Source organism: Zosterops lateralis (genome assembly GCF_965231275.1).
Source record: "Zosterops lateralis genome assembly, chromosome: 2".
Lineage (NCBI taxonomy): Eukaryota > Metazoa > Chordata > Aves > Passeriformes > Zosteropidae > Zosterops > Zosterops lateralis.
The window spans coordinates 96782207-96799847 of record NC_139763.1 but is presented as its reverse complement, the minus strand read 5'-3'; the positions used below and the strand labels follow the sequence as shown (position 1 = coordinate 96799847).

Sequence of the window (17641 nt, the reverse complement as noted above, 5' to 3'; positions counted from 1 at the left end):
CATATTTCAACCTTATTTGTGAAAGACAAAGAGCCATGTTGTGCATGCCTCTCTCTGCCAGTCTGCCCTTCTCATCCAGTAACTTAGAGAACTTTCAATTAATTCATTCAAATTTTAGTGAGATCTGTAAAGTAAATGCATTACTAAAAACTTGTTGAAAATTTTTGAGAAGTGTGAGTTAATACAACAAGTATGAGAAAGACCAAACACTGTCAGAACTCCAGGTTTAGTGCAAGTGTTCTGAAGTTAGTGGGAGCTCAGCAGAATAGTTGCACTGTCTGGTTGTCAGCATGAAAATGCATCCAGACTAATCAGAACATGTCTGTCTTATGTCTGTTAAAATTGTCCTAGCAGATGTGCAGATAGGTTTTTAGGAAACAATGGAGACAGACTCTTCATGAAATCCAACTTTTTTCATTTCCCTTCTCACAGAACAATGGTTTATTTTTTATAGCTCCAAGGCCAACACACCTGGGATCAATTAACCTTGTAACAGTTCATGTTGTTGATGGGTCCAAAATACCTTTGGGTAATGAGAATATTACATCAGTTTATTTTTCATCAATCTTTACTTTCTCCACTTTTGCTATATGGCTAAACCTACACTTTAATCAACAGAAATACTTAATATAGCTTTGTCATGTTCATTTGTTAGTTACAGTCCAGTGCATGTACAAAATGTTGCTGGTTTTAATTTTCCAGCCATTTTTCTTCTTCATGTGACTCTTTATAGAAATAAGTACTACATGTATGAGGCTGAGGAGTCATGTAAAAAGGCATTGCCTCATCATCTTTTCTCATTTTGTCTGCCTTACTAATGACATATATCTTCCCAGACTTGAAAAGTCTTATACATGTATAAAAGCATGATTTTCAGACAGATTTCTAGAATTTACTCTTTTATGATCTGCACAGACAGTTTGGATTTCCTTTCCACCTGTGATGTCTTATGTTTAAAAGAAAATAATTTGCATTTGATAAGCAGTAATATGTCCATTTTCAGTTCCCAATGAAACGTACCACATTTCACCCAGGCCCAAAATTGGTCAAGCAACTGAAATTCCTTGGTTCCATACAGGTAATTTTTTAAGATTTTCTTAAGTGGTTGTATTGAGAGTCTATAGATCTTAAGTAAAATCAGTACAGTTTAATGTTTAATGGTCTGCTCATTATTATCTTTAAAACTATTTCAAACACATAATATGAAAATTTATTTTTCCCCTTATCAAATGTTTTAGTTTATTGCTCTGAAAATGAGATTTGCTCAGTATTGCCTCAAATATCAAAGATTATGTGAAGTTTTTAAACAATATTAAAGCTGTGTATTGGATACTCATAAGTATACAGTATTGCAAACATCGATGTAACTGAGTTCCAACCTTTTCCTTACAAAATCTAAATCTGTAATACTTGCCCAATCTAAATGTCAAAAATGAGTAATGTGTTCTGTCCTGCATAAGTATTTTCTCTGATGCTTTGGAGAGGCTGGATTAAGTGTTATGGGTCAAATGTTTATTTGTCTTGAATATCAAATAGCCAGCTTTACTGAAAAAATCTAATTTACAGACATTGCTAATTGGGGACAAGATAACAGTGACTACTGCTTATGCTTTTAGATTCCAGTGTGATTTTCACAGATCCCATAACATCTGCAGTATCAAAATTATTTTGCAAGTGAAAGGCAACAATAAAATAAAGGTTGAAGGCTTCTGATTTCAACCTTGATGATGACACTGTGCTTCAGCTGCCCTGCGCAGTGTCTGCATTGAATGCTCCCAGTTGTTTCCTTAGCAATACTTTAATGTTTCATAGTTTTATCTAAGTCTTTGGTTTGGGGGATTCAGTTTGGTGTTTTATTTTGAGGTTTTTTGTTTGTTTGTTTTTTACAGAACCTAATTAAATGTCTTAAGGCCATGGATACCTTGCAGAGCTAACTCTGTATCCATATACAGTTGGGTAACTGGCTGTAAATATTTTTACATCTTTTTCCTAAACCTACATATGTAATGTAACTGGTCAGACTGCATGATGGAGTCATCTGGCCACTAAAGAAACTAGCATTTTCCACATGCATTTTGGATTAGAACTCATAGAACTCTCATATGTCCATTTTGCTGTATCACATTGGTGCATGGACCTTTTTTGTCTGGCAAATCGCACTGCACTGTCCGTGTTCTTTTACACACAGCATTCAAACAGGACCTTGTTTCTTTTAGCACCTCATAAAACTCGTCCCACCTCTGCAAGACCAAAGCCAACGGATAAATCACAGACCAGACCTGGTAATAATTGTTTATTCAGTCTGGGATGGGGAGGATATTAAACAGTTAAATAATTTCATCTATTCTTGGTGGAATTTTAAGTATTGATGGGAGGGGGAAAAAAAAAAAAAAGTGGGTATTTTTCAATCAATTAATTGGTCTAGTGGTAAAACCTTTCCAAATCAGGGAAGGAAAAAAACAAACCACAAAAAAAACCCCAGCTGTGTGTTTCATCCCAGCAGGTGTTACCTCTTCTCTAGTGTGGAATTCTTGGCATCACATAGACATCTGTTGGGTATTCTTTTCATGGAACTTCTTTCTTTTTTCTTCTTTTTTCTTTTTCCTTTTGAAACTCTCTCACAGTTTTTAGTAAAACCACACTAGCACCAGCCAGAACAAGAGCACCCGGACTGCCAAGGTGGATTGTGCCAACAGCAGGTAGAGTTCTGGGTTTGGGGTGGGTTTTTTTAATTTATTAATAAAATACTGGAATGTGACTTCCCTAAGTCATCTTGAGTCCTGCAAAATATCTCATTGTGTTTTATCGTAGAATTTAATTCCTCAGAGTGCCATGTGTAACTGCTTCTACTGATCTTGTTATGTAATTCCTGAGGGTGATTATGAAATTATATTGGCACTCAGTCTGTGTAAATTTACAGATTGATTATTGTGTGGCTAATGTTTTCTAGATGTCAGATCCACAATAATTACTGGAAAATGCTTCATTGAAATGGGTCACCCATTTGTTTGAGTCCAAGTGAGGAGGCTTGGTACGGAAGCCCTAAAGCCAAGTATCTTGCCAGTTCCTCTCTATGCACGTGATGTGTTCACATCAGACCTACTCACATTCAGACCATGCAGTATTTGGACTGTGCAGTATTCAGCCTTGGGTACTTCAGCACCAAAGAATTCTATGTTGGTGGATGGCAGACAACAATGAGAACTTCAATTTACATATTCTTAAACAAGCAGATAACAAACGTCCCTAACCACAAACATTTATTAAAAGTACAGGTCTATTTGGGGGAAAAATCACTTATCCTTTTTCAGTTGTACTTGATTTTTCCATCCAATCAACATAATATTTTCAGTGCTAATTGATAATTAATCCATATTTTTTATTTCGTAGAGCATTAATTTATTAAATCAATACAAATATCATTTGGGATTTTTTTATACAGCCATTGGTTAATTAGACATATAATTTTGGTATTCTCCATCAACAATTCAAGTTTAAAATAATAAATAAAATAAATAAATAAATAATGTACATATTCAAGGCAAACTTTTGGCTGACCACCCACTAAAAGTTTTATTGGCCCATATTATTGCTGGCTCCTGTTATTATTTCTATGCTAGCTAGAATAGGACAGTCCTGAGTGATAGTCCATATCTTCTATACATTTTTGCCTGTGTAATGTTTCCTCCTGGTGTATTTGGCAATTTAATACCTGTTGCTGATCATAGAATGTCTTCAGGTACATTCCTGTACACTTTCACAAGCCCACCATGTTCATAGAAATGGTAAAAACTCAGAAGAGATGGTTTTATATTTAAATTGAATTAAATTTTACCTGTTTATAATATGACATACATTTCTGTATTAGATATGGAGTGAATGCCTTCATTAGAGGTACATGTTCTTCAACATTTCATAGTCCTTCTGGTAAATTAAAATGAGGCCATCAAATTCCAGGACATCAGAGCCAATTAAAGCATTAAATGCCTGATTTCAGTAGTTGTGGGTCAAAAGGTTCTGTTGTTCACTTGTGCTGGAAATCACCTTGCAAGTGAGCTTTCTAATGTCTCATTACTGGAACAGGAGAATGCACACAGGTCTCCAGAAGTCATCACATTATGAAATTATGCATAAACACACAATTACACAGTCCACTGAGTTTTTTCTTCTCCCCTATATTCATAACCTCAGCAGAGGTATTGGTAAGTTATAAAAACACTAGCAAAAATGAATACATGCTAAATAAATCAGTAGTATAAACACAATAGTAGTAAATGATTACATGGACTTTTTTGTGCTTAATGCTGATTTCAGTTGCTGAAGTATTGTTTTAAGCAATCATATTGTAAGTGGCCCTCTTGGTGTGCCCACCATTTGTTATTATTTCCATGTCTTTATAGTAGTGCCTGTTGCCAGGAAGAACTAGAGTTTCATTGTGGTAGACAGTGTCAAAAGTCACCACAAAACTATTTACTGTGCATGCTGTGTGTACTCACTGGTAAATGAGTACCTTCTTTTAGAATCCTTCTGAAAAATGATACTTCCATTAGTTGTTTCCATTGCCAAGTTACATAAGTGTATTTTTTCTCTAAGTTCATCCTGTAGATGTCTCTGAGTTAAATTTTGTGTCCTGCCAAGTGAGCCCTTTAAGTAAAACTTGGTATCCAAAGTACCAAAGAAGGTCTGGCCTTTGTTGTCTCCTGCCCACTTCTTTGTACCTCCAGCCCCACTGCCACAACTCATTGACAGCTTTCTGTGAGTCTGCACCTTTCTTCTGAGAGGTGTAAGAGAAATCACCAATCAATTTCGTACATTTATCACATCTTGAGAGGGGACTGCAGCTTGTCACAGCTTTTCAGTCTGTACTTTCCTTGATGATCAGTAAGTGAAATCCTGAGTCTTCTGTAAGGCAAGTGCCTCACAGTATTGCACCAGTATCTGAGGCACAAGGCTGACTGTGCCCACAAAAATAAATTTGCACAAAAAATAAGTCAGGTAACTGATTAAGGGAATCTTCTGTGTATCTCCCAAGCAATGTGCAATTAATTATCTATTGCAAAAGAATTTCAAAGTCTGCAAAAGAGTCTTAGGAAAGAACTCTATAATCTGGATCCTCAAATCTTACCAGCTGAGCAAAGAAAAGTTCCTTTTTTGATATTTTCTGTGGTTGGCTTATCAAAATCCTGAACTTTGATCTAAGATGATCAGAATTTTTATCTGGGCTGTTAGGAATATGCTATATATGTAACAATAGGTTTTCAGACTTACCTTTAGACATTACATCACTTATTCTTGGATATTCCATTTTTTGGACACCAGTTTGGATCTTTTAATTCCTTGCTGGACTGGCACTGCTGTTGAATGCTCTCCATTTCTTCTTCCTGACTGGGCTCATTAGCCTCAGTGCGAAGATGTTTCACTTCCATGCAGAGAGTGCTTGGCAGCTGCAGGGCCCAGATGATAAGCAGTGGAATTTGTTTTTTCCAGCACCAGCACATGGGGCTGGTGTCCTGGCAGGCTTTTCAGTCTCCTGGCCAGCGGTAGTGCCAGGTGGTAAACTTGACTGTGGAAAAGAGGCAGGGATTGCTTCCTCATGACTAGCATTCCTTTTAGTTTTTGCCATGTTTTAGCCATTTTCTCTAGAATACCTTTTTATTCAGATGGCTTTTCAAGTTAGTGTATGTAACTTATCTCACTGGGTTGTTTTTTTATTTAATCTTAACCAAATAAATACTGCTCCTGATCTACTGGGCTTCCTGACAAATGCCAGCAAACAAAATTTGAGCAACATTTCCATTTCCCTTGTGAAAGGGGGGCATACATGGTTTTCATTATAATGGCCATTAACTATGTGTTCTATTTTTTTTTTATTTTTTAAACTGTGTGTGTATAGCCAAGTTCCAGAGGAACTCAAGTATAAAGGTATTTCAGTTTATTTTATCAAGGGCACTTTTTTCCATTATTTCCCTTAAAATTATCCACCCTTCTAATTGTATTCCTACAATTAAAGACAGAGTGGTTAGTTTAAACATATTCCAGACCCTGTGAATGTTTCCAGGAAAAAAAATAGAATTAAAAGAAGACATGAAGACATATACAAGTGATAGATCTATTCTCAATTCTGTTAAAGGTTTGAGTGAATGTGGTAAGTGCTTTTAATAAGCAAGTTACATTAGCTAGAATAAGGCAAATGCTATGACAAATACAGGAAACTTTTGGTTGTGAAAGCACAAACTTCTATGTAACTTTAAAGTGTATTGAAATGCTCAAAAGAGGAGACCTTGTCAACATGAAACTATTGTGGTTTGAAACTTTGACTTATTTTTCATTACTGCTTTACATATGGCAGAACAGCAGCGCACGTTTCTAAAAAGAAAAATATTACTTCTTCCAAGCAGAACATATACAATATTTTGTTCATTCTCCCCTGATTTAACTCAGTAAACATGATCCTAAGGAACAGGATAGAAATAGGTTTTTCTGTGGAGACCGTAACATACAAAGCTAATTTAGACTTATAATATACACTTGGGTGATTTAGTATGAATTAGTCAATGTGCTACCACATTTTGTTGATATGTTCACTGAAAGGTGAGCTGAGAAACTAAACATGCTCTAACTATACCTCATCATGAACAAGAATTATTTTTTTTTTAAGGACGGTGCTGGTGTCTTCTCATGCCTTTTCTTCCTTGAACATTATCCACAGGAAACATTGACTATCACTCTGGTGCTTTGTATAGCTGAAGACCTAATTAATCATTTTACTTACCAGAAGACAAATTGCAATTATAGAAAACCATATGATGTGCTCAGATATTTTAGACACAAGGACCAGGTCATCTGCATCCTGTTCCCAGCTTACTGCAAGTCCCATCACTTAAATCTTCTGTAAAGGATTTATCATGTATGGACTGTGGATTTGTAAGGAACATGCAACAAGAATGGTCAAACAGTAAAGAAATTGAAAAATTTTCTGCTTCACACCATTAAAATACTAATGAACTAACAAAACAAATTCAGAACCAGGTTATAAATCTATGAAATCTTTAGCTGAAGTGATTAGATCATGTTGGAACAAGTTGGAATTAGATAATTAAAGTAATATTGAGATTTTTTATTTTTAATATAACAAATTCTAGGGGTTTTTTGTCTTACATCATGAGCAAGAGTGCAGGGGGGGCATTTCCCACAAACATAATGAAGTTGCAATGCATCTTCTTGCTTTACTCTATATACAGTCTATATAAAGCAAATATACTTACTTATTTGTGTAGAGAAAGCATATTAATTTAACATTCTGGCTGTTCTATAAATACCAGCATGTGAAGCAGTTGTTCTGTACCAGCAGTTGTGTTGATCTTTTAATGCCACTTACTTTTTTAAAAATGTGTTTATATAACTTTTAAGTAGGACTTGCTCTTATATACAAACTGGATGTTGTGTATACTTCGTCTCCTGTACTCCAAATATGGTGAATATATTTGGTCCAGAATTGCTCCAACCATTTAATATGGAGGATGACCAGAGATCTTATTATGGGAAGGAGAACTTTGCTCTTTAAAAGAATCAATGGACATTTTTATTCTTTACACTGAAAAACTATATTCCCTCTACTCATTTTTCCACATAAACTTGGTTTAACGCAAACTGTTACCTCTTCATCTTCTTAAATTTTCCCTTTCCAAATATACTTTACTTGAGGAATGTTTGAAATTAAACTGCAGGCTCTATAGAATGGGGTCCCTTTCTACTTACCTGAATTAGAAGACAATGCATATCACTAAGTTATTAGTAAAAACATAAATGGGCCACACATGTTGGTTTTGCACATCATGTCTGCTGGAGTTTGAACATATTCAATATACAAGTATTCCATGACTCGTTGTAGATACTTATTTCATTTCCTTTTTTTCACAGATGGCCTTTATACACCTGAGGCTACTGCCAGACCAATTGACATGGGTGTCAAAAGACCTCCAGAATATGTTGACACTTGGCAAAAGCCAATTTACGGTAAGGTTGATAGAAGTAGGCAAAGCAATTTGAAATAATTATTATTAAAAATAAAAATGCTGTCTTTTCTACACACAAAGCAGCTTCACTGAGAAGAAAAAATAATTCCTAATCGTCCTCATCAACACACATCCTTATGGCTTCAGGATGCTACTAAAAAGAGATAAAAATAAGAATAATTTATAGCCACTATTTAGTCACTTATGTATGTTTAGTCACTACACATGGTAGAAATTTTCACCACCAGAGTTGTAATCTTATGATCTGACAGCCACAAAATCAGTAAACACTGATATTTTTCATGCTAGTAGTTTCCATATAGCAAAGCTGAATAAGGTAAAATCATAACCAACTTGTACTCCCATGTGTGAGGAAGTTTCATTGAATATTGGGATTGTTGGGAAAATTAGAACATTAGGCTTGAAGGAAATGAATGATGTGGAGTAAATCAGGTTACAGCATTTTTTACATGTGTAATACAAGACTTGTAAGGTTTACTCTTCTGGCAAGTCTTGCAATCATATTTTCAAAACAATCAAAATATTTTAACTGGAACACACATACAACAGGTAAATATTTTGATGTGTAAACAATTTCTGTTTCATGAGCATAACCAAGCACGGAATTTGCTTTAGCTGTGGGGTTTTTTTCTGACATAGAAACTGACTTGAAAATGAAATCTTTTTTGATTTACTCTTGGATTTACTACTCAGCTGCAGATGTTCTTTTTAGGTAGCTTCTCCTTTGAGAACATGTTACTGGATTTTAAAATACTATTTTATAAATGGTTGTTTATTTCTAATCTCTGTTGATTTTCCTTTGCACCTAATTTACCTCTACAAAGATAAGAGCCTATCTTGATGGCCAGGTTCTGATTTTTTATCATTTTTAAGTTTATTCAGTCTGACCACTGTCCTTTGCAAAGATTAAGTCTGGTGTGGCGTACTATAAGTAGCAGCTAAAAGCGAAGTGTAAACTGAAAACAAGGATGGTACTCTGCACTTTTTGTTACTGAATGTCAGGCAGTGGTGTTTCCTTAAGTAAATCCAGCTTGTGATTTGCAGAGACTTGAAGTGTTTTTTATGCACTTAGATTTGAAAGGACATTAAGACCAACTTTTACTCATTTTATGACATTTGTTGTCTAAAGTTAAGCTTTTAGAGCTTTGAGGGGTAAGTCAATACCTTGAACTGTAGTCATTAAAGGCAGCTGGGTATGGTTGTGAAATCAGTTACTGTTTCATAATTTTCTTGTATAACTGCAATCTCAGCTCTCTTCATGAGGCCTTAATATGTATATTAAAATTAATGGAATGATAGAATGATTTGGGTAAGAAGGAACCTTTAAAGATCAAAAAGTTCCACCCTGCCTGCCTTGGGAGGGACACCTTCCAACAGACCAGGTTGCTCCAAGCCCCTTCCAGCCTGGCCTTGAGCAGTGCCAGCAGCCAAATCATTGTAGGAAGCAGCAGAAGGGAAAAGTAGGAATTCTTGTTTTACCAGAGTACAATACAGTAGATTTAATTGCGACCCAGTAGACTGAATGCGATGTTTTAGTTTGCTGTTCAGAAGATATGATAGAAACTATTGGCAAGTCAATACTTGCATATTTTTACTTCATAAATATCTTGGACAATCCCTTCTCTAATTATGAGCAGGGGAAAAAGTACTGATGAATACTACCATATAGTAATATCTAGGGTCTGATGACATATGTACGAAATTTATTATATTTTTTCAGGCCTTAAGCATTTTTTTTTATTTCCATCTAAAGATTGAGTATGAAACCAACAAATGGTATCTTCCAAACCACTACACCCTCCTAAATTAGATAGTGCATTATTTTCTGTCTTGATCTGAGGGATTTAAAAAAAATAAAACCGTTTTAAAAGCGACTACAAGAGTACAGAAAGGAAAAGGGAAGAGATAGAGAGATGGAGATATTCCTGTTTGTATATTGTAAGTATTTCCAAAAAAGCTCTCCTAAATGAGTCTTTGGATCTGTTCCCTTCTCACCCACAATCTCTCTATTTACAGGGTGAACTAAGGTCTGATACATAGGACCTGAGGTAGCTTATGGAGCAGTAATTCAATATCAGACAGTTTGTGTAGTTGTTGACATTGGCAGCCTTATGAGAATTATATTACTCTTGAGGATTTTTCTCCTTTTAGGTATAAAAAGGCTTTTGTTACATAAATGTGTTGCACACATCTCCTGGATTTTCTTAAGGAAAGAAGGGCAAAGGTGACTAGTGGAACAAAAATCTTTTCCTCTGCCTTTCCTTTGCATAATAAAATCCTTCATAATTCTCTGGAAAATACAGTAAAATGATTTGTAAGTATGAATTAAGAGGCTTAGGTTTTCCTTTTAGACCTCACTATCAAAGGACATTATCAGATAAATTTAATGGCTACTGTCTGGAGCTGCACACTGAAATAACCAAGTTGGGTGCTTCAGAAATTTCTACAATTGTCTTTAGCCATGTCAGTGTATGAGGTGACAGTAACCTTTTTCAGTTTTGAATGGCATAGAATTAAGTGTTCCTAATGTTAATTTCATTTTCTTACATCTTTTGCTTCAAACTGAAGGTGGCCAGTTGTATTAGTCAGAAAGTTGTATTAGTCAGAAAGTACAAGAGGTCAGAATTTTTGTGAGTAGGATACTGAAAATGTTTCCTAGCACATTGAGGTGATGTTTGTTGTGTGAAGATGTATCCATTTGCAAGCCAAAAAATTGCTGTTGATAAAAATGAGTAACTACACAGTGAATCACTGAAACATTTGTACAAAATCTCAAAGGAGATACATTTTTTCAGTGTAAACATTGAACATTGTTTAAAACTTCGTGGCACACAGTTCTCAGAGAATTTAAGGCTGAAAATACAACTCAGATCAGCTCTTAATCTCACGTCTCCACTTTTGATATTAAATCAGACATGAAACATTGCTTGAGAAGTCAGAATGTAACTTCTAGTGCATTTCTGATTTATGGACTTTGAGGTTAAATAATTAATAGTGCTGTCTTGTAATGTCATTCAGTGACTCCATCACCTGGCCCTCAGCGCCTTCCTGTACCTCCTGCCCGACCTACACAAATGAGAAGAAAACCTCTGCCTCCCAACACCGTGACTGGTAAACCAGGGAGCCCAGGTATTTCAGCCTTTTCAGCATAAATATTTCATTGTGTGTGAGATAATGCTGGCTAGGAGGGTATAGGAGAATTCTATAGCAGAGATTTCTTTGATCTGTGGTATCTATAGAAACTAGTTTTTTTGGAACACACAGGCCTTGTCTTTTGTCTTCTTTAAAAAAATCCCTGTTTCTTTTTTTTTTTCCCCTAACCTAGTAGGGAATCATGCCTAGTATGGGAGCTGAATGCAAAATAGCACACTCCAAGTCATCCTTTAGGAATATCAACCTTAAGAATATTTCATGTCTACTAATATAATTTTTTGCTATTTAATGTGCATGTTGGATGGGAGATGTTGGCTATTGTGCTTCAATGTATAGTCCTAAATGGTTATTTGTTACAGAATTCCTCACATATATATGGTACATCCATTAACTGCTGCAAAAAATGAGCTAATAGCCACCCAGGCAACTAACTGCACTGGGAGGTAGAGAAAGCTGAGTTGTTTTGTGTGCAGAGTTTAGCTTTAGTAAAATATTCTGGCTTCTCAATTGATTTAAGAGTACATAGAAACTTTCACCTCTCCTACTTTATTTTAAGTTTATCTTAAAGTGAGTATTCAGTATCCACATGGATGTTTTGTCAGTGGATTCTATGTAAGAATCCTTAGGCTAATATTATTCCATGTAGTCAGAAACTATCATCTCCTTCAGCTTAACATCATGACAGCTTCTTTCCTCTTCATATTGATCTCTGTAGTTCCTTGGAAATATAAATGTCTTTTTATATAAGAATATACAGCTATAGGTGAATATACAGCTCTACTGGATTTCCTATTGGGGTTTGTTTTTTGTTTATTTAATTTTGGACTTTGTGTGCTACTAAGGTACTAAAGATCTAAATAATACTTCAGTATTTTGTGTGGCAGATGAGTTAGCAAGAATCTCCAAGCTGGATGAGACAACCTATATATTTATTCCTCAGCAGAGTCAAGACTGAAATACTGTGTCTGTACTTGTTGTTGATGGGTGGTGTTCCTTTAGCAATAGTTCCAGGAAAACAGAAGACATCATCAGTCCTAAACCTGATATATTTATTTTGCTTGTATTGGGGTCTATACAAATTTCCTCCACTAAGTGTCTAATTAATTTACCAGTGTTTTGAAATTTCAACCTTTTTCCTTACAGTGGAGGCCAGGTTATGTGGTAGTCAACATTAACCATACCTTCCTAGGCTTTCAAGATGGAATAAGTTGGTTAAATGATCTGGTTCTTCCTTGTGGAGACAGTAGATTTTCTTTCTTCTGTGTTTCCTAGCGTTTTATCCAGCTTAGTTTTAAACATTATAATTTTGTTTCTTCTGGTTCCCTGGAGAGACAGTTCCACTGTACTAACAGGAAAAATTTGCCTCAATGTTCTTCTTGGATTTTCCCTGTCAGAATTCTGTCCTCTTTCTCATTAACACTCTGATTATTTCCTTACTCACATCTTTCTAACTCATCCAGTGGATATTATGGAAAGGTTTCTATGCAGACATTAAAAGTCTCCTGAATAGGGGAAAAAAAATGGAAATGAGAATTCCAGAAACTTTGTGAAACTGAACTCTAGTGAGAATCTTTCAGATTTCCACTTTATTAAGACAATTAGTGGGAAGTAGGGATTTTTGTTGTCTTAAAATTGGCCCACCAGAGTTCTACCTTCAGCTGCCATGTACTGTATCATATATGATGGGGAGGTAACTACATTATATAGTTCTTGACTCTTCAGGGTTGAGATGTCACTGTCATGTCATGGTTATCTGGGAGTATCTGCATGCTTTATGAATTTAATTCTTATCTTTTACAGCTGTTATGCAAGAAATCAAGACCTTTACCATGGATTGTTTGCCTCTTAGAAACCTGTTTTCTTTATTAGGTGGTAACAGCAAGAGGAATAAAAGCAATGTCACATAATCTAAAACACTTTTTTTAAAGTAGCTGTTTAATGATAGGTGATAATATTGCCTCTATCAGTCAGTTTCTGTCCAGACTTTTGGAACCTACTACAGAAATGAGTTCAGAAAGAAAACTTTTCTTCTTGAGCGATAAAGCACTATAAGTGTTGAAAATGCTGGACTTGGCTGCATTTTCTTTGCTTTTATTTGAAATGTATCTTAATTTCATTTAGTGGAAGCTCCAGTACTGTTCTGTGGTTAAACTCTAAATGCAGACCACGGTTAAGGACTTGGTGTTTATCACTATAAATGTTCCAGCACCACCCTTGCTAATGTATGTGGTGTATCGAGAGCAGAAATTAATCTCACCTATATTTGAGGGAAGAGTCCAAGTTTCAGTTGCTGACTTCAGCTATTGCGTCTTGCAACTCAGGAAGAAATGTACCCTTTCTTTAAGGAACAGCAATGTCAGTGCTGGTCATTTTGCATCCTTTTACCAGTCTGTGCAGGATGGTTCTGTGCAATTAAACCAGGTTGTATTCTAGCTGATTAAAGTCCTCCAAGACAACCTCAAAGCAGCAAAGAATTTTCTTACTGGGTTTCAGGATTAGGTCACAACTAGCACAGTTCAAAACTTTCCTAAATCCAGCTGAGGGATTACTGTGATTTAAATGAAAATACTTGTTGCATGAAGCAGTTGTCACAAAACTGAGTTCTCTTATAAAATCAGAAAGCTGTTTGACTCCTTGAAATGCTGAATGTCTTGTTGCTACAAGTCCCTCCATCTGTCACTGTAGCTAAGCCTGCTGGACCAACACCACCTGTGAGGACAGGAACATTATATAAGACACCAACAGCTTTTGCAACTCCAGAGTATTATGGTGAGCATATTACAAACAGTTCTGGTTTCTTCTTTTTTCTTTTTTCCTTTTTTTTTTTTTTTTTTTTCAATTGACATTATGGTTTCCATTTTTCTTTTGCTTCCCTTCCCTTAACTTTATTGATGCATTGTATATTTAACATAAGTCTGGGGTGATTCTGTTTTCTTTTATGCCACTTTGTGACTTTTCTGGTTTGACTGAGATCTAGTTCCCTTCTCTTACACACCTTGGTAATTGAGAACATGACAGGGCTTCCATCTACCTAAAACCCATACATGCTTAGTAGACTTTCAATACTATTCAGTCACCATTTAAAGTTGTGCAAAGAGTAGATAAGGCCCTTCTTTTCCTGGACATTTTGATTTTCCCAGGACATAAATTCAAAATATTATTTGTCAGTGACTGATAGTGCTTATCACAGATGTGATATCCTCCTATATTTGATCAAACTGCCACCATTTAAATAAAAAAAATTGTAGTAGTGAAAGCGTAGTGGTCAGTGGGTAATTTGCCCTATATAACACAGGGAGTTGATTACAAATTTAGAGCTGGATCTTTTCAATATGACATACAGTAGTGGGTTTGGAGGAGAATATGCTTAGAATTTTTGAGCCCAAATGTACAGTTCTTGGTATATTGTCATGATGCTGCTTCTAATTTTCCTGATCTATAGTAATACTTAAATTCTTGTCTCCTTACAATGATCATGGACTCACTGTGACCCTCAGTGCTCACTAAAGCAAGCTGGATGCTAGATTTATTTATAAATGCTTGTTGGAAAGGTACTGTTGTTTTATCTGTTGAGGTCCATTGCTGTATTTGCATCACGTTCAATGTAGTGGCTAATTAATACAACATTGTATCATGAATGCTGGCTGCTTTAGCACATTTCTCTTCACCAGTGTATTTGCTTTCAATTTCCTTCAAATTTTGTGGAAGTTTTACTCTCTGAAGACAGTATATTTTATTTCCTTGTTATTTTTAGAGAAGTTACTGTGCCAGTGTAATTGTTCTATATATCCCAGGAACATCGAAAAAGCTCCAAGCTAAACAGTCAGCACAGTGCAAAATATCCTTTTTCCATGGCTGGCCTTTTTCTTCCTTACAAAAAATTCTATTAAAGCAAACCCAGGACAACGGTCTAAAAAATATTTTACATATATTACATGAGCTGAATCCAGCAGCAGTCATGAAATCTATCATTTTGATTGTGGCTGTCTGTATTAGCAGGTAAGTCCAGGGTTTACACAGCATCACAGAAAAAATGGAGTACCTAAAATGAAGAGACAGATCTGGCAGTAAATGTCTACCATTTATCTATTTTTATATGATTTAAAATGCCAAAGAAACTGTGAAATGCTGCAGTTCTAACACTGAAACCTTGTATTTATTGCAAATTATAACTGTGCTTTCTACAGTTGATGCAACTGTCTTCAGCTCAAGTCCTACATCAGAAACAGATTCTTCAGGAAAACCAAGGTACCAAGGTAGGATATTCATAGCTATGGTATTTTTATTTCAGGGAGCATATGAATTCTGAGCTATCTTGCATCAAATTATCTTATCTGGTTATTCAAAGGCCAAAATTTTATTTGGTTCTCTGTCACTTTAGTGGCAGATGAAAGAGCTGTAGTACAAACCAACATTTTCTTGACTGAATATTACTTTTACTTTCTGGACTAAAGATCCTTCTGGTGGAACAAGGTGTATGTGACGTCTTTGTATTAGCATACCTATCAAAAGCTGCAAGTAGAATTATAGTCTCATTTTACTATAGAAGAAATGAAGTTGATTTTTTTCTATTTTGTGACAGATTTTAATTCTTTCAAACAGTGTGTATCACCTGCTAATGCCTTCAGAATGTAATTTCATCAGTGGTGCCAGTGGGAAGGGGGTGAAGGCAGTGCAGATTCTGGGTCAAGTAGAAATAAGCAAAATTTTAAAAACAAACAAAAAAACCAAAACCATAAAAAAAATCCAAAACAATCAAACAAAAATAAGAACAAGCAGCTTAATATTGAATATATGGGGTTTATTCTGGAAGCTTTGTGTTTCACTTGTGCAGACTTTTGCTTGGTGTCCTGGAATGGCTGTTGTGCACCAGGTGAAATGGCACTGCCATTTTGTAAAAGCACTCTGATGAGTTGCAGCTCTTTCCTGTTGTTCTTAGCCCCCCATGTCAAGTACATGAAGAAAGATGATGATGTGCCTTGCTCCATCACAAGCTCTCTTGAACATTTTCCCCAAGAAGAAGTTGGCAGCAAGGAAGAACCCACTCGTCCTCCACAAAATCCTCCAACCAACCTCACAGTGGTGACTGTAGAGGGCTGTCCATCCTTTGTCATCTTGGACTGGGAAAAACCAGACAATGACACTGTTACTGGTTAGTTTGATTTCTCTCTTCTATTGTGGGATAATACAGTATTTCCCTTTTAATTTAACTTCACAGTAGTTTTTTGCCATTTAAAAGTACTTTAATCCCCAGGGATTAAAGGAGCACAGTGTTTTTTTGTGTGTGAGTGTGCTACTGTCAGCTCCAGTGTGGATAAAAAAAAGCTACTAGATTATAGCAAGATTTACACAACAAGGATCATTGGTGTCAGTGACAGCACAAAAAGATACTTAAGAAGTATTGCGCCATATCTTCTCCAATTTTCTGGCTCCTCTCTGTACAGGACCTGATAAGATCTAGTCAAGTTCCAGCAATACAGCAGTATCTATAGGTGCACACACATGATGTAGGCATCTTTCTTGACCTGAGGATGCTGTTTGACTATGGGCCAGACGCAATCAAATCTTACATCCATCTAGTAAGTCAGTAGAACTTTGCCAGCATAATACTTGCAGTACTCACTGCAAGAGGGTCAACAATCCCTCTCTGTTAAAAGAATCTCGGGATTTTTTAATTTCTAAAGGAAAGGGTTTATACTGAGAATAAATGCCTATGAGCAATGCATGACTCAGCACACAGGTAAACAAGCAAGATGGCCATTCTTAATTCTTCCATCATCGTCTGTATCTCAACACTGGCTGACAAAAATTGAACATTGAAGTTAGCTAACAACTTAGTTAATGACTCATCAAAATCAATTCTGAATTCAAGAGAAGACATTGAATCCTGTTTTCTGAAAACAGAGATTGCTTCATATTGGCACTAGTATTACATTACTTGTTTAGACAGGCTGCAACCAAGTTTGCTGTCATCTCTTTCTATTTTTGTAGTTTATGCATGTTTTTCCAATCATCTTATTTACGCATCACATCTCTTTTTTAAAATAAATGCACTGTTTCAGATAGAAAGGTGAGTAGAGAAAACATTGTTTGTTGCATCATTTTGGTTTTTGAATGGTTACTTTGCTTGACTTTAACTGTGTACAAAGGGTTTCATTGGGTATGCCCAAACCCAAAACATAATGAAAAGGTCTGACAAATAACAACCAAAACAGTGATCACACTCACCTCCTTGTTTTCATAAAAATTGCAAGAGTCAGGAACCAAGACCATTTTGCTCATGCTTTGGTCCTTGGTGTTGCCACAGAAATGTAGGGCAGTTTGTTGCCCTGTGCACTGAGTAACAAGCAGGCACTGGATGGACCCAGTAGTTCTTGGTGTCTGCCTGTCAATGCATGCATATATTTGCATGCTCATTCATTTCCTGCATTTTATTTTCCATCTTGAATGAA

General features: G+C 35.8%; 1 protein-coding gene across 1 annotated transcript in view; it reads left to right on the top strand.

The window, feature by feature from the left end:
- ABI3BP (ABI family member 3 binding protein) overlaps window positions 1–17641 on the top strand; it is a 137403-nt gene that overhangs the window by 99758 nt on the left and 20004 nt on the right. The window contains exons 44-52 of the mRNA XM_083855075.1: window positions 455–529; window positions 1004–1078; window positions 2217–2282; window positions 2625–2699; window positions 7921–8016; window positions 11055–11165; window positions 13875–13958; window positions 15377–15445; window positions 16129–16341. Coding sequence (XP_083711201.1) covers window positions 455–529; window positions 1004–1078; window positions 2217–2282; window positions 2625–2699; window positions 7921–8016; window positions 11055–11165; window positions 13875–13958; window positions 15377–15445; window positions 16129–16341 — 864 coding nt within the window. The remainder of the gene's footprint in view (window positions 1–454; window positions 530–1003; window positions 1079–2216; window positions 2283–2624; window positions 2700–7920; window positions 8017–11054; window positions 11166–13874; window positions 13959–15376; window positions 15446–16128; window positions 16342–17641) is intronic.